This window comes from Desmodus rotundus, chromosome 5, assembly GCF_022682495.2.
Source record: "Desmodus rotundus isolate HL8 chromosome 5, HLdesRot8A.1, whole genome shotgun sequence".
Lineage (NCBI taxonomy): Eukaryota > Metazoa > Chordata > Mammalia > Chiroptera > Phyllostomidae > Desmodus > Desmodus rotundus.
Genome location: NC_071391.1, coordinates 5,073,525 through 5,091,012, shown reverse-complemented (window position 1 = coordinate 5,091,012; position 17,488 = coordinate 5,073,525). Strand labels below are relative to the sequence as shown.

General features: G+C 48.9%; 1 protein-coding gene and 1 non-coding gene across 2 annotated transcripts; both read left to right on the top strand.

The window, feature by feature from the left end:
* The first annotated feature begins 900 nt into the window (after positions 1 to 900).
* Positions 901 to 1,162, top strand: LOC112317492 (small Cajal body-specific RNA 6). Its single transcript, XR_002976122.2, has one exon. It is a non-coding gene; the product is annotated as a small Cajal body-specific RNA 6 (non-coding RNA).
* Positions 1,163 to 6,266: 5,104 nt separating this feature from the next.
* SNX32 (sorting nexin 32) lies at positions 6,267 to 16,217 on the top strand. The gene is given in 12 exon segments (XM_071221358.1): positions 6,267 to 6,552; positions 11,782 to 11,956; positions 12,355 to 12,531; positions 12,534 to 12,585; positions 12,769 to 12,811; positions 13,531 to 13,626; positions 13,659 to 13,845; positions 13,848 to 13,898; positions 14,077 to 14,309; positions 15,680 to 15,742; positions 15,744 to 15,941; positions 16,164 to 16,217. Coding segments are annotated over 12 exon segments (1,365 nt in total). The 5' UTR covers positions 6,267 to 6,516.
* Positions 16,218 to 17,488: the final 1,271 nt, after the last annotated feature.

The following is a 17,488-nucleotide window of genomic DNA, read 5'->3' as shown; positions in this document are numbered from 1 at the left end:
TCATTCTCCCAGTCGCCTAGAAAACAAAAGCTAACTGCCTTAATCCTGTATTCCAGGCTGTCTCTGCTCTCCCCGGCTCCCATCCGACCTGCCTCTGCAACAGTCTCTGGGCTCCGGCTGCAGCAAACCATGTTCTTGTCTTTTCCTGATGAGCCATCCAGTTTCTGGTCACTGTACCTTGGTGACACTATTCTTTCTGCTTAGAATGTTTATTTTTCCTCTTGTCACCTAATGTTGATCCCTCCTCAACTTCTAAGTCCAGGCCAAAATGGCCGTCTCCACCACGAAGCCTTCTCTGGTCACCCCTCTAACCAGACCCCGTCCGTGGTCAGGTCCTCCCTCCTCTGTGGTCGCCACCGCCCTGAGCACACCTCACAGTGCACAGTAATCTACTTGTTGAGACATCTGTCTCAATATGAGAGAGGAGGACAAGGACAAGGACCTGGCCCTACCCCTTGGCTGCATGCCCGATGGGCACTGGTGCACATTCAGTTTTTCTGAATGAACGAATGAATGAATGAATGGGACTGACTAAGAGGGTGTTTGCATAAAAGCGCAACAATAATGTCACTTTAAACACATCCTGTTGCAAGAAACAGGGATCTTTGGGAACATGCAAAGAGAGACTAGAATACTAAAAATACATAAAATCACTCAGGAGCCCTCAATTCCCTGAAATGTAGGCATTTTGGTTAATCTTAGTAAAAAGGGATATTATAAAGTTCTCGCTACCTGAGCGATTGAAAATATCTGTACTTACATGGTGGCTGTCATTTGTCACGGTGTCTTGGTCTTCACTTTTTCTTTCTGTGGCTTCAGTGGGATGCATCTGATATCACAAGAGAAGATGTGTTCCAGCCAAAGAAGAAGTCTGATTATTTGGTTCGTAACTGACATACTGTTCGGTGCAATCTGAGAGACGTACGCAGCCGCAAACTGTCCGTCCGGACCTCAGGCCCGTGCAGGTTCTTCGCCCATGAGGCCCCGACAGTGCTCTCATGGGCACAAGGGCAGCTGATACCCGGTGATCTCCCAGGTCTGTTCCTTGGCAAGCCCAGGGAGGGCACGTGGTTGGCGTCCCCACAGCCAGTCTGTGAAGGGGCGTGATTGCGGTGGGGGGGCGGGTGGTATCTGGTTCTGATCTGACTTTCACACTGAGACCTCTGAGGAAAGAAGATGAGGCAACAACTTCTTGGTGCTCAGAGAATCCGCAGAGAAGACTAGGAGCGGATGATCTCAGGAAAGGCGGAGACCTGGGAAAGAAAATAAACATCATTGTTTTTTGGTATTTATGGCCTTAAACACGTGCCACTGAAGCGCTCATTCAACAAGCACTCACTGAATGAATGGAAGGGCTGTTGCCCAGCCTCACTCCCCACCCCGCAGGCAGGATCAGAGCCCTGGCTTTGGCAGGCTAGGAAACCGAGGAGGCCATCTAGCAGCGAGGTTCCCAGTGTGGCTCTGGGGTCAGGCCACCTGGGCTCAAGGCCTGGCCCTCGCAGTTTCTGGTGGGTAGAGTTGATAGAGTAATAATAGCTCCTACCTCAGAGTTGTTGGAAAGATTAAATGACAGAGAACATGCCATTTGTGCGTAGCATGGTGCCTATGAAATTATTCTGATTACTGTATGACAAAAGTTCAGTAAATGTGCCCTGGCTGGTGTGGTTCAGTGGACTGAGTGCTGTCTGCGAACCAAAGGGTCGCTGGTTCGATTCCCAGTCAGGGCACGTGCCTGGGGGTTGGGGGCCAGGTCCCCAGTAGGACGTACATGAGAGGCAACCACACATTGATGTGTCTCTCCCTCTCTGTCTCCCTTCCTTCCCCTCTCTCTAAAAATAAATAAATAATTTTTTTAAAAAAAAGTTCAGTAAATGTTAGCTATCATCTTTTGTCAAAAAGACCCTACTACCAGACTTGAGCCTTCTGTAGCTTATCTTGCCAACTCTGTCCACACCCAGTATCTCTACTACATTGTCCAACTATGGGATCAGAGTTCCCTGAGAATGGAAGAAAGAACAAGCTATGAACTTCTAACCAGTAAATAAGCAGGAATATGGAGACACGGAGAAGGAAAGAAGCCACGTACACAGAACTGCTGGTCACGTACAGTGGCTCAAGCGTAAAAACAGGTGTGGACTCTCAACAGCCATGCTTGAAGGGACAAAACAGAGCTTTCAAACTGCTGGGGAAAGTTCTATACATGGACACACTTCAACTGTGGAATGAAGGCTTTTTAGGCATTTGAGGCTTCAAAGAATATGAAATATTCTAAGGAATGGGGTAAGTTATTACAGCAGGTCCTCGACAGATGTTAAACGGTATTGAGCCAGGTAAAGTCACTGAATGTGACGAACTGTTTCAAACCACAAATCCATGCTGAGTGCCTACTATGTGCTGGTTTGACGGTGACTGGAACAGGGAACCCAACAGACACGCATGGATTTGCTCATGGAGCTCACACGCTAGTGGGGAGCAATAGGTAATAAACCACTAGAAGGAAGACTCTGAGTGAGGGAGTGATGAGGGCTACAGAGAAAGAGAAACTGGGGCCTAGAGCTCCAACTTCCAGGATACAGGAAGTGCAGCAGGCAGGAGAGCAAGCTAAATGACACCACCTGGACACAATCCGGGAAATCTAGAATGTTGGACATCTGTAAGGACACAGGCCTGAAATTCCTTAAAAAGTAGCCCAAATCGTTAAAACAAAATAAGAGGGAGATTAATGTAGATTAAAAAGAGTTAACAATCAAATTCCAAAAAATGAGCCCTGACTGGATCCTGGGCCAAGGAAAAAAAGTTATAAAAGATGGTTTGGGAATAAGCAAGGATATTTGAATACAGACCAAACATTAGATGATATATTTCGGTATTATGGATATGTAGGAGAATATATTCTTTGGAGACATATGCTGAAGTATACAGTGATAAAACAAATAGAGCAAAATGTTATCAACTGTTGAATCTAGGTGAATATTTAGTTGTTCACTGCTCTTTCAACTTTTCTGTATGTATTAAAATGTCCAATGTAAAATGTTAGATAAAAAGGAACACACGGGAATACTTAGGAAAAGCAACATGACAACTGGCCAGAGGAATCCTGCTGTAAAGGGAGGATATTAGTCTCCTAGAGCTGCTTACTAAGGTACCACCAACTGGGTGGCTTAGAAGAAAAGTTGGAGGGGAGGGGTGGGGAGAAAATGCAGACAACTGTAATTGAACAACAATAAATTAAGTTTTTAAAAAAAGAAGGAGAAATTGATTTTCTTATGGGTCTGGAGGGCAGAAGTCCAAAATCAAGGTATTGTCAGAGGTCACCCTCCCTACGGAGGCGCTAGGTAAGAACCCCGTTGCCCATCTGACCTCTGGTGGCCACCAACATTCCTAGACTTGTGTCTGCATCACTCCTGTCTCTCTCTCTGGGGTGACATCGCCTCCTCCTCTCCTGCATGTGCCTGATCTCCTGTCTCCCTCGTATAAGGACACCTGGGATGGCATTTAGGGCTCATCCAGGTTATCCAGGATAAGCTCCTCCTCTCAAGATCTTTAATTTGGTCACATCTTTTGTTATATAAGGTAATTTTCACAGGCTCCTGGGATTAAAAAGTGAATATATCTTTTGGGGGTCACTTTTGCACCTGCCACAGGGAGCAAGAAGATAGGGTGGCATGTAGAGGGGAAGGTGGGATCAAGAGAGGTTTTGAGTTTGGGGTTTTTTTAAGATGAGAGAAGTTACAGCATGCATATAATAACATTTAGTAGTGTGTTGTACATTGTAGTAGTGGTGCAGAGGCACAGTGTATCTGTTCATTGTATTGGCCACTTTCACACAGGAAACTTTGTACAGAAAATAGCAAGTTACCCTCAAGGTGAAAATTAGGGTGACTCTTTGAGAATTCAGTGAAGAACAATTGAGATGAAAACAACAATAATACAAATAATTGAGACAACTTCAAATCAAGCACGAGCAGTTCAAATCTGATGTGGAGGTGAGGGGAAACTGTGGAAATGGCGATCACGGTGAAGTGATTGAAACAGTGGAGCCCAGTGATTATTCTGGGAATAATCAGAGGGAAGGTCAATGCGGATGGGCATGGTCCAGGCCCACAAAATGATAAAATTGGCTACACTGGGAAGGAGGGTACAGCAATAGTGAAGAGAGCAACTTGAAAACCCAGCATGCATAGTCACTACTGTGAGACAGGGCTTCTTACTTTTTCTCTTCACTTCTTTATTTTCTCACCTCTTCTCTTGCTTTTGCCACGTTAGAGCCCCTCGCTCATTTTTAGGGTCCTCTTTCAGAAGTTTTCTTTGCTCTCTCCAGCCTGCATCTTCTACAACTTTCTCTACCCTGTACCCTGCAGCAGCGTTCTGTTTTTCTCACTCTGCACACCAGATCCTTCTAGCCCACCCTACATCGACTTCTCCGGCATTTCTTTACAAGCTCTTCGGTCACAGCTCTTCTCCAAGAAACTGATATCCAAGCTTCCTTTACCTGCCAACATGATCAAATCCCCTTTCTCCTCAAAACGTTCCCATCTCCCTCTTTGTCACTCTTCTGTTTCCTCTGGCCCTGCCCTCTGCCTTCACTCCCAGTAGCTCTTCTTTCCCATTGTCTTCTTTTAGGGTTATATGCTCTCTTCTCCTTTCTCATATTCACCCCTTTGGGGTCAATAATGTTCTCCTTGGCTCTAGTTTCTGCTCTTTGACTTTCAGTACTTCCTCTGTCTGCTTCTCTTCTTTAGCTTCAATCCTTCATCTGCCTTATTCACCAGCACCTTCATCTATACCCTCTTTCTCTTCCATAGAAACAGATTCATCAGTACTATCATTCACTCCAGTGAAGACATCCTCCTTAACTTCCACGCCCTCCTTGGTCCCCTCTAGTTCTTGATCATTACTGTCCACCCTTTCAAAAGGAATTTCCATCTCAGCGCTAGTAACTTCTATTACTCTTTCATCACTAGTAACTTCTACCAATCTTTCAATTTTCTCATTTATGCTCCCCATTCTTGAACCCTTCAACTCTTCTCCACTAGTCCCCAGCTTCTCCCTACTGGCTCTCAGCTTCTCTGCACTTGACCGCAGCTTATTTCCAGTGGATCTCAAATCCTCTCACTAGTGCCCAGCATCTCTCCCCTGGATCTCCGCTTCTCCCCCCTGAACACCAGCCTTTCTCCACTTGACCTCAGCTTCTCTCCACTTGGCTTCTCTTCGATCAGCTTCTTACCACTTGACCTCAGCTTCCCTCCATTCCACCTCACCTTCTCTCCACTGGACTTCAGTTTCTATCCACTTGCGCCCAGCTCCTCACTGTGCCCTAGTTTAATATCCTTCTGGATCTCATGTCCTCTCCACTGGTCCCCACCCCAGTGAACCTCAACGCCTCTTTAAGTCCAGACTCCCTCCTAGACCCTGTCGTAGTCCCTGCGCTCTCCCGCTGACTTCTTGCTTTCCCCACATTCCCTTTTGGGCCCCCTTTCCGCAAACCTGCCGAAGCCAGCAATGCACCTGCTGCACTGCGCCGTGGCTTCACATTCTTCCTTTCCTGACTCGCGCCTGACTTCTCTTTCAAGACGGTCTTTTCCGCATCTTCCAGTCCCCAGTACTCAGACTCAAGCTTCAGGTCCCACACCCTAGGCTTTTGGGTCTTCCTACTCAGGGGCTCCATTCTCTTCCCAAATATGATGAGCCCGTTCCAGGGCATCCAGATTTTTTCTCACAGCATCTGTGCCCCTCTGCTTCCCGGCTCCATTTGGAACCACCCGTGGGCCCGGGCCTGGCTTTGGACGCCCTGGCCGCGGACTTTGTCGTCCCCACACGCCTTCCATTGCGGCTTACACCGCCGCCCCCTCAGGTCTCTGGGCAGAAAACCAAACGGAACCCTTTTCTCCACAGACATTAGCCCTTGTCCTCGTTCGCAGTCCATCACTTCCTCCCTGGTTCCCCATTGCTTCCCCGCTCTACCCTCGCACACTCCCACCCGGCCCCCTGCCCCCTGCCCACGGGCCTGCCACATCGCCGCGCCTGCCGCCGGGGGGCGCGAGACTGGGCCAGTGCGCACGCGCACACCGGGAGGAACGGTTGGAAGGTGAGGCCCCAGAGCCGTGGCGGGCGGGAGGCAGCCAGCCTGGGGGCGGGGCTAACGTGGCAAGAGACCTCTGAGACCTCAGAGCTGCCAAGGCCAGCGCCCAAGCTGTAGCTTGTTCCCGGTCCTCTCAGGTCCCCAATTCCTCTTAAAAGCTGGCTGCAGACACAGGAACGACAGATGTTGCAGCCAATGGCTTCGCGCACGATAAACCTGGGACCCAATCAAAAGGCGAGGCTGCGAGGGAACGGGGTGGGGACCTCGCCCCACTCCAGGTGACTCCTTGGCAGGGAGGGAAGAGTGTCTCCGTCAGCTGATAGGATCTCCATTTGGTCGGTCTCTCGGGGCTAGTAACCCGGGCGGGACCTAGCTGGGAGCGCGCGCGCGCGGGCCAGCCAGGGAATCCTTGTGTGCTGCAGCCGAGGAGAGTGATGGGGGAGCATCAAGAGGCTGGGAAGGAGAGCAAGGTAAAGAAAGGACGCAGACCCCTACCAACCTCCACCTCATTCCACGATACCCAATGATACCCAGTCAGGGAGGGGGGGGTGTGCGTGCGTGTGTGTGTGTGTGTGTTTTCGCGTATAAGCGTGAGCAAGAAGGTGGGGCGCCTCTGTGGCACCTGCAAGGGGACTGGTGAGGATGCCAAAGGAAGCAGGGTTTTACCTTTGCTTTTACAGATAGAAAGGGACCCACCACTGTCACTCCTCCCCTCCCCAGGACGGACTCCTACTGGCCTGATGGGGAAGAAGAGGGAGGGATGTTAGGAATTGAGAAGGGGCTGGAGTCCCTTGTTCTTTTCCAAGGTCGGGGGAATCCTGTTCAGCACCAATGGCTTTACTTTTATATCTGTGTTCGTATAATCATAAGACCATTTGGTTTTTATTCTTTCCTCTTGACTTCAACAAATACTTACTGAGCAACTTTCCACCAAGGATGCACATGAGGTGCATACTTTCGGGGGTTGGAGGCGTGTACATAGTTAGCTATGGCTAAGGGGTAAGGATGGGGCAGCTGTGGTCCATCCTTGACGTCCCATCTCCCTCAAGGAGTTACCGAGCCGCGCGGGTCAGAGCAGAAATACTAAGGCAGCAGGAAGGAGACAGGGGACTTGGGGACCTACTGCACTAATGAGCTAGATTGTGTGTGTTGCGGGGGGGGGGGGGCGGGTAGTTGGACACAGGAACAGCCTTTCCTGGGGGTGCCAGAGAAGCCAAGAAGTGAGGAGTTTGGACAGGTGAGAGAGGCTGAGAGACACTTTTATTTTGCATATTTTAAAATGATGTTATTAAGTACACATATATATTAAGAAGTATGGAACAGAGAGTATCTGTCTCAGTGTTTTTCTGTATTCATACTTGTGGTTAAATTAATGCATATTAATACATATGCATGTCTGGCATATAGTAAGATCAAATTTTTTTGGCCATAGGGTTAGCTATTATATTATTGTTGTTGCTGTTGTTATTCCTGTTACCATATGGGATGCCGTGTGCCCTGAACACGCGCTAGGCTAGCACACTGATAGGTGTGCCCCCAGCCTTTGTAGGCGCCAGACTCCGCAGGTCTCTAGAGTAAGCATTGCCTTCTCTAGATTCCCCTTTAAATGCAGAGAAATGAAGGAATAATAAACACATATGTAAGTAAAAATGTAATAGAAGAGAAGATGAAATAATATAAAATATTGAATACTATACTAATCTAACAGAAGGCAAGAACGAAAGAATAAAGGAACAAAAAAACCCCAGATGGAGCGAAGAGAAAACAAAAAGCAAGATGGCAGGTTCATAGCCTACTATATCAGTAATTACAATAATTATGAATGGGCCAAATGCTCCAATTAAAAAACCAACATTTTCTGAGTGGAGTTTTAAGAAGATTTTATTTATTTTTTAGAGAGAGGAAAAGGGAGGGAGAAAGAGAGAGAGAAACATCGATGATTTGTGAGAGAAACCAATTGGCTGCCCCTCCCAGGCACCCCTACCAGGGATGGAACCAACAACCCAGGCATGTGCTCTGATGGGGAATCGAACCAGCAACCCTTCACTTTGCAGTATAACACCCAACCAACTGAGCCACACTAGTCAGAGCCTAACTGGCTTTTTTAAAGACAACTCGAGTTTCTTAAAAGAGGCATATTTTAAATATAAGGACACAGAAAGACTGGGGGGAAAGGATGGAAAAATATACACCATGAACACACCGACCAAAAGAAAGCTGGTGTTGCTATATTAATTTCAGACTAAGGAGACTGTAAGACACAGAAACAAACAGGGACATTTTATTGATGATAAAAGAGTCAATTCAACAGGAAAATAAAACTGTCTTAAATATATATGTACTTAATAACATCGTTTTAAAATATGCAAAGTAAAAGATTACAAAATTAAAAGGGGAAATAGACAAAATTACACACACAGAAGTTTAACACAACTCTCAATAAGAGAACAAGCAGGCAAAATATTTAGTAAGGATTTAGGAGATTTAAAATAACGTGATAAATCCTCTTGATATAATTGATTTATGTAGAGCTCTATACCCAGCAAGTACAGAAAACATTCTTTTCTTTTTTTCCTAAAAGATTTTATTTATTTACATTTAGAGAGAGGGGAAGGGAGAGAGAAACATCAATGTGCAGGGGATACATTGCCTCTTGCTCACCCCGAATTTGGGGACCTGGCCCACAGCTCAGGCCTGTACCCTGACTGGGAATCAAACCAGTGACCTCTCGGTTTGTAGGCTGGCACTCAATCCAGTAAGCCACACCAGCCAGAGTGAAAGCAACTTTTTAAGTGCACATGAAACATTTACCAAAATCCATTATGTGTTGGGTTATAAAGCAATATCAATACATTTTAAAAGATTAAAAACATATAGACCCTGGCTGGGTAGCTCAGTTGGGTGGAGCATTGTCCCAATACGCCAAGGCTGCGGGTTGCATCCCTGGTCAGGGCACGTACGGGAGGCAACCAATCCTGGGGAAACTTCCCCAGCAAGTTTCTGGACAAAAAGTAAAGAAATTGTGTGTTTCTCTGTACTAGCAACAAACTATTAGAAAAGGAAAGTTTAAAAATTATTTAAAATAGCAACAAAAACAAAAAAATCATCAAATACCTTGGAATAAATCTAACAAAAGATGTACATGCAAAACCTCTACCAAGAAAACTGTAAGACATTCATGAGAAAAATTAAAGAAGACCTAAATAATTGGAAAGACATGTTCATGTCATCAAGATTAAATATTGCAAAAATGTCTTTTCCAAATTGATCTGTAGGTTGAATATAATCTCAATCAAAATCCCAGCAAGTTTTTTGGCCTGGAAATTAACAAGCTGATTATAAAATTTAGGTAGAAATACAAAGGGCCTCTAATAGCTTAAATGATTTTGAAAAAGAACAAAGTTAATTCTGTCTGATTTCAGGGTTGCCTATCAGTTACAGTGTTCCAGACAGTGTGATATTATCCAAAATACAGAACTACAGAGAAGTGGAGCAGAATAGAGACTACAGAACTGATCACACTTATGAGGTCAATTGATTTTCTACCAAGGAGTGCACCAAAGCAAATCAATAGTGAAAAGTCAGTATTAAAAAAATAGTGCTAAACCCTAGCTGGTGTAGCTCAATGGATTGAGTGGGGGCTGCAAACCAAAGGTGGTTCGTAGGTTCGATTCCCAGTCAGGCCACATGCCTGGGTTTCGAGCCAGGTCCCCAGTGGAGGGCACGTGAGAGGCAACCACACATTGATATTTCTCTCCCTCTCTTTCTCCTTCCCTTCCCCTCCCTCTAAAAATAAATAAATAAAATCTTTAAAAATAGTGCTAAAATAACTGGCTGTTTATATGGCAGGAACAAATAACCCAAACCTTATGCTACATAGAAAAGGAATTGAAAATGGATCACAGACCTAAATATAAAAGCTAAAACTATTAATTTCTAGGAGAAAAAATAGAGTATCTTCATGATCTTGGGGTAAGCAAAAGTTTCTTCAAGAATACACAAAAATCCTAATATTAAAAGAAAATACTGATATATTAAGCCTGTAAAATTATAACCCATCAAGAGAATAAAAAGGGAACCCACAGAGTAGGAAATATTGGTAACACATATAACTGACAGAGGGCTTGTCTCCAGTGTATATAAAGAGTTCCTATTAATCAATAATGATACATTCTGATTTTTATTTTTTTAAAGATTTTATTTATTCATTTTTAGAGAGAGGGAAAGGGAGGGAGAAAGAGAAGGAGAGAGATGTTGATGTGTGAGAGACACATCAATCATTTGCCTCTCACACGCACCCAACTGGGGACCTGGCCCACAACCCAGGTATGTGCCCTGGCTGGGGATCGAACTGACGACCTTTTGGTTCGCAGGCTGACACTCAATCCACTGAGCCACACCAGCCAGGGCCAGTTTTTAAAAGAATGGTAGTGGAGGCCCTGACCAGGTGGCTTGGTTGGTTGGAGCGTCATCCCATACACCAGAAGGCTGCGGGTTCAATCTCTGGTTGGGGTGCCTACAGGAGGCAACTGATTGGTGTTTCTCTTTCTTTCTCCCTCTCTCTTTCCCCCCGTCTCCCTCTCTCCCTTTCCCTTCTCTCGAAAATCAATTTTTTAAAAAAAGGAGGGTAGGGCAGGAACAAAAGATTCGAATAGGCCCGTTACAAAAGAAGATATCTAAATGGCCAATGGGTACATAAAATGGTGTTCAACGTCATTCTGCCCCAGAGAATACAAGTTAAAGCCGTGATGTGCTATTACGACACTGCCACCAGCATGGCTAAAATGAAAAGGACTAACAGCTCTAAGGATTGGCGAGGACCTGGTCCAGCTCGAACTTGCATACAATGTTGGCGGGAGTATACATAAGTACAGTCACCTTGGAAAGCTCCGGCATTATCTATGAAAGCGTTTTAAACACATGCCTACCTTATGGCCAAGCAATTCTCATACCCAACAGAAATGAGTACGTAGGTCCCTCAAAAGACATACAAGAAGGTTCATGGTAGTTTTCTTCATAATAGCTCCAAACTTGAAATAATCCAAATGCCCAAATGTGGAGTGGATATACAACCCATGATGTATTTGTAGAATGGAATACTACACCGCAATGAAAAGGATCGCTGTGCTCAATAGCACAGATGGTAAGAGAGCTGGCCAGTTTCCGTTTACATACTGGTGAGCAGTGCTTGAAGGTAAAGTGGCTTCTGAGCGCCTTCCCTTCTCCTTAGTGTCACTTGGCACAGTGAAGTGGCATATTGTAGTCGGTGTTGAGCAAATGCTTGCTGAATAGCTCAGCGGAAGACAGAACTAGTAGCTTGGTGCTTTGTGATTCTTTTCCCTTGAAGAAACCCAACTGCTTTGCCTGCAAGCCGACACCTTCTTGGCACTAAAAGTGAATTGAACGGTCTCAGGAACCCCTCAAAAGAGGTGGGGACTTCTCATCCAACTCTACACCCAGTGAAGGGGTACCTGAGGGCACCAGCTGGGGAAGGGGCAGCAGAGGGGAGGATGGGAAAGTGTCCATTGTAAAGCCCTGAGCAGTCACTTAATCAGGATCCCTCCGGGCGCAGCCTGTGACCCTGGGGCATTATAAAAGCAATGCTGCTGAGGTGGGTTTGGCAGGAGGACAAAAGCCTGCAGTGAGGATGGGCAAAGGGGCCGTTGTCAGTCAGGTCAGGGGCTTCCCCTCCCCTGCAGCCCTCTTCTCTATCAGTGGACCTACAGGGAGACAGCGCCTTAAGGATGGAGATCTCAGTGAGTGAGCGGGACAAGGTGATTCACCATTCAAACCAAGGTGAGGCCGCACAAGGAACAAGGGAACAAGTTCAGATGGCTGCCACAGGAAGTTTCAGGAGCCTGAAGAACCTGCTTCCCTAAGCCTCTGCTCCAAGCCTCTGCTCCCCCTGGAAGGTGCTGGGGAGATGCCATCACAGCCTTTGGGCCCTGTTTCTCAACCTGGCTCCTGCCCCATGACTCTCTGAGAAAGCGGGTGTCTTGTCTGGTCTTAATCACCTTCCCCTAAGGCCCCCAGTCCTAACCATCCCCTGACTGAAACCAAGGACAACTGAGCCCCCACTGGGCCTCACTGGGGATAAGGGATTGGGGAGGACCAAAAGTGGGTGCCCAGGTAGTCTGATGCAGGGTTTGGGAGGGGAGGAGACACCTCAGACAGGCTTCCTGGCTTCCAGAGCTGCTCGCCCAGACTGTTTTCAGCGGGGCGTTCATCTGGCTACACGGATGCCTCAGCCTGGACACTGGCTTCATTGTGAGGGGCAGGCCTGGGTGTTTGGGTGAGGGCAGAAGGCTGGGCCAGCCTTCCGGGTGTGGGTGGTGGCCTCCTCTGCAGTGAGTGGTCTCCCGGCTCTGCCCCTCCTTTGAGCAGCAAACCCCCAGCTCCTCCGAAGCCAGACTTTGTGGCTTCAAGGGAGAAGCTGCAGAAGTTGAGTGAGAGATGGCTGTCACTAGGAAAGAGTTTGCCAAAACGAAGCAGGGGCTAGAAGCGTGAGTGCCACCTCCTTTCCTTGTCTATGACCAAGCTCCAGCTCCAGCCCCAGCCCTCTCCTGGGAACCCCGACTATCCCCTATGGATGTCAAGGGACCCTGATTCTGACCCCAGGGCTGCTGAGGGGGCAACAGATGATGAGAACTAAGGAGGGCACTTGAGCTGCCTGCTCTTGTGTGCAGGGAGTACCTGGCTCCCTTTAAGAAGACACTTCCAATTGCCCTGGCTGGTGTGGCTCAGTGAACTAAGCACCGGCCTGTGAGCTGAAAGGTCACCAGTTCAATTCCCAGTCAGGGCACATGCCTGGGTTGCAGGCCAGGTCCTCAGATTGGGACGTGCAAGAGGCAACTGATAGGCATATCCCTCACACATCGCGCACTGATCCTCCCTTTCTCCCTCCCTTCCCCTCTCTAAAAATAAATAAAACCTTAAAAAAAAAAAAAAAAAAAAGAAGAAAAGACAGTTGCGATGCATGAAGTCTTTCTTCAGCGCCTGGCGCCCCACCCTGCGGCAAGGCTAAAACTTCCTTTTTTCACCCTCACCCAAGGACTCCTTTTTTTTTTTTTGTCTATTGCTTTCAGATAGAGAGGAAGGGAGAGAGAAACATCCATGCCAGAGGGAAACATCTGGACTGCGAGGAAACCCACAATGTAGGCATGTGTCCTGACTGGGAATCAAACCCATAACCTCTTGATTATGGGATGATGCTCCAACCAAGCCATGTTAGTCAAGACCAAAACTTCATCTCTTTAGGATATAGCCAGGATGTGAGCTGGTCCAGAACGCAGGGGTCATCCCTGGTGGTAGGGGACAGGGCTCTTGGTGGGCTCAAGCCTCTTGTCAGCTCTGCGAGTGGCATGTGCCTGGGGTGGGAGGGGCAAGTGCCCATGCCAACATCACTCTCTCCCCATGTGTGCCTCGGCTGTGTCCCAGGAAAGAACTAGGAGCTTCTTGGGAGTTTTCTGAGGAATATTGTTAAGTCTGCAGATGAAGCCCTCATCACCAGCATGTCACGTCTCAAGGTGACCCCCAAGGCCCCTTTCTGGACTTAACCTAGGGCCTCAAGTCCACAGCAAAGACTGAGGCTCAGGGGGCTGTGGAAGGAAAGCGACTGGGGGGCCGGGCCTGGAGGGAAATGGCAGCGCTCCTGGCCGTCTGTGGTGCCGTGCTCCTGGTGACTTGGTGCAAGTGGGTCTTCTCTTGCTCCCTTAGCGGGTGGGTGACTGAGCACGAGAGAACCTTCCTGCTGGGGTGTCACACCTGCTTCTGGGTGCCTGCCTGGGGGCAAACTGAGTCATGCACTCCCACGAGTGTATGCAGGGCCCAAGGGGCCCTTTATTTCCTGCTCCCTCTCCCCACTGGTCCCCACTGGTCCAACTCCACAAGGGAGAGGAGAGAGCAGAAAATAAGCCGTGTCCATCCACAGCCACAGACACCAGGGGTGGGGCTCAACACGCAATGGGCCCTGAGGGAGGGCTCTTCCCCAACAGGCCTGGCCCCCGATTATATCCCTGTCTTGGCTGCACTGAGCTGTCTGTGAAGACAGGAAGTCAACCAGCTAGAAACAGGAAGACTCCCTCTCCCCTGTCCGGGCATTTCTCTAGTAATACTGTGTGCGCCCATGAGGGGTCACTCTGTGGAAGCCCGCATCTGTCTGCTCCAGGGGAAGAGTTGCAGAAGTGCCTCCTGGGATTCAGGAAACAAGAGGGAGATTTATCCAAGGGTGGAGTAAGGGGAAGGAGGCTTTAAGCACCCCACTAAGGCCCCTACCCTAACTCCTCCCACTGCCTCCTGGGAGCTTCCTCAGTCTGCCAGAGCTCTTTGAAAGACTAAGGGTGAGTACTGCCTTCTGTGTGGAAAGGCCAATCAGGGAAAAAAGAATCCTGGGAAAGGGTAAAGCTCCAGGATAATTTTGGAATCTTTGTATTCATGATTCCCTGGACTGATCCTCCAGACTAGTTTAATAGAGAGGTGGGGTGGAGTCCCGGCCAGGTAGCTCAGCTGGTTAGAGCATCATCCTGAAACGCCAGGGTTGCAGGTTTGATTTCCAGTCAGGGCACATACAAGAATCAACCAGCAAATGCATCAACAACACACAGATGTTTCTCTCTCTCTCTCAAAAGAGATTAAAATTTTTTGCATTAAAAAATAAAGAGGCGGAGTGGAGACAGAGATCCAGCCTCAAGTATATGCCTGGTGATAGGGGAGGTGGGTGGGAACTGGCCTTGGTGAGGCATTTGCAAGGCCGTGGCACGTGCCTCTGGCAGGCTGCACTGCACTGCCAACATCCTGCCCCAAACCCACTCTTCCTGAACTCTTCTCCAAGAAAGTTACTGGAGCATGCCAATTTTTCTAAAATGTTTGTCCACATCTCTTCCCTGTTCAAGGCCCTTCAGCAACCCTGCCCCTTCCAGAAACTGCCCAAGACACAAAGCACAAAGTCCTTCATGCATTTTAGGCCTTTTGTGATTTGGCCACTGCTGCCCAAGTGTGCCCACTGAACCGCTGGTTCCTTGAGCATATACCAGGCCTGCGGCGTGCAAAGCCTTTAGCCGCTAATCCTACTCAACCACTGAGATCCAAATCAGGTATCATCTCCTCTGTGAGGCTTCCCCCCGCCTGCTCCCCTGAACATCAGGGTTTGCCCTGAAGTGGTTATCAAGTGATGCTGCATAGATGAGCAGCAGCCCCCCAAGTCCAGGGCTGCTCCACAGCAAGTTCCCTCCCCAGTCCCCACCTTCCTGATTGAGAAGTGGGAGGGCCGAATGGCCTCAGACGAGGACCTGAAGCTGTCAGACATGTGAGACCACAAGCAGCCAAGCTGTGCGGTGGCCCTAGAGCAAACCTCAGGCTAGAGGCCAGTGGGACTGGGGCAACCGAGGGTAGATTGGGGGGGGGAGGGGGGAGCAACAGGGACCCTGCTGGCCCCAGGACCTGCTATCCTGGCAGCTGCAAGCCTTGGCCAATTATGAGAATGCCACTGGCCTTTGGGCAAGGCCTGCACCAGGAACCAGGAGGTGCGCATTGCCAGAGAGCCACCAGCGACTGCATTGACTGCATTGCTGGTGCTCTGAATGCCTCTCAGGCTAGCAGGGTGAGAGCCCTGTAGCCCTGGAGTCCCACTGGGCTGCCTACCCTGCTGGGGTTACCATTCCTCCCCCTCTGCTCTCTAGAACCCACGGATTTCAAGTCCTGCTGAGCCTCCCCTTTCCACAAGAACCTCATCCGGCTGGGAGAGCTGGAGCTCAAACGTGCCAAACTGAGCCCTCCAGCCTCACTGACCACTCTTGCTACCTCCCCTCCTCCCACCTACCCAGGTTCTTTCCAAGTGTCTGAGTGGTCTGCTAGTCAGAGGGTCAGGCAGCTGCGAGCAGTCCCAGCTGACTCAGTGCCAGGTTTCCAACCAGTACCCCCACTCTTAAAACAGTAATCAGCCCTCAATAAATGGCAGCTGTTACTGCTGACGACAGGGATGAGGAGGATGGGAAGTTATCTGAGGTACGTGAAGAGCAAATACGTCTCAGGGAGGGAGCATGGTAGCACGGTCAGGGACACCCAGAACCTTTCTCCTCTTCAGGTTAACACCTTGCTTCTCCAGAACACCCTCTTCACCCTCAAGGGGGAGCCTTAGAGCAGCCAGACTGCTTTGGGTCCTTATAGGACAAGTCTCCCAGGCCCCACCCCAGCAAGATGCCTCTTTCCCCACCCACAGCAGCCACTAGTCATGCCCTTGAATCCCAGGGCAGGCTCAAGCCCCACCGTACCCCAAGGCCCTGCAAGTGCACAGGGCAGCATGGGTACCATACCTGACCACAGGTCAGTAGACCCCAAACTAGTGGGGACCCCAGGGGGCTTAAGAACAGCCTTCACCCACCTTCTGGCCCCAGAGTTCAGTTGTCCCCAACCTGTCTGTCCACAGTGAGCCTGGTTTTATAAGGAGGCCTGCTTTGTCCTCACTTCCCAGTTCCAGGGCCTACCAGGCACACTCTCCCCCAGGGCACTATGGAGACCAGATCCTGAGGGAACAAGTTTATTGCTGCAGCATCCTTGCCCATTTTCCGAAGTACCACCTAAGACCAATCACAAGTCCTCTATACCCATTTCCTAAAAAGTACAATGGGACTACCCCTTCCTGCCTACCAGAGATACTGACAGGCTCCAAGAACTAAGCAACCAGCTCCAACTTGAGGCTTTTACTTCAGTTAATTGGGATTGAGGGTGGGGGCATGACTTCTGGGATACCCTTACCTGCTGGGCGCGTAAAAGCCCAAAGTCCCGGCTGGAGAGAGCCCACTGCAATGTCGGCCAAGAGCTTGAGGCTCTAGCCAACACCTCCTTGGTTAAACAGAGGAAGGTGGGGAGCCAGGACGCCCAAGTCTGAAGTCCTGGACTCCACCTAGCTGGCCCCACCCTGGACTCCAGCTACATCTGCAACAGGCCAAAGGCCCAACTTGGCTTCTGACTCACAGCAGCCACCAGACCCAGCCCTCATAAATGAGTCAGCCACCCAGGGAAGAAAGTAGAGAAAAGACCAAAAAAGAACCTTGAAGATAGAGAAAGTCACTCAAGAGGTAACCCGTGACTTGCAATCTCACAGCCCCAAACCTGGGAGAAACTGGGCAGGGAATCAGAGAAAAGGCCGCACTGCCCTGTTGTCCACCAGGGTCAAGGCTACAGAAGAAAGCAGTTCAGGCACAAAACCCCTTCTGTTGGAAAGACCCCTGCAGATATGCCCTGACTACCTCCTAAACAGCCAGTCTACTGGCAACTGTCAGGAGGGAGACTTGGCCCCTCACCGGGACCAGTGAGGGTATGTGGGCTGGTTGGGGATAGCATACAGAGAAGAGATGCTGCTCATTCTCCTAGCCTAACACCCCACAAGGTCCCCTGAGCCCCAATCCT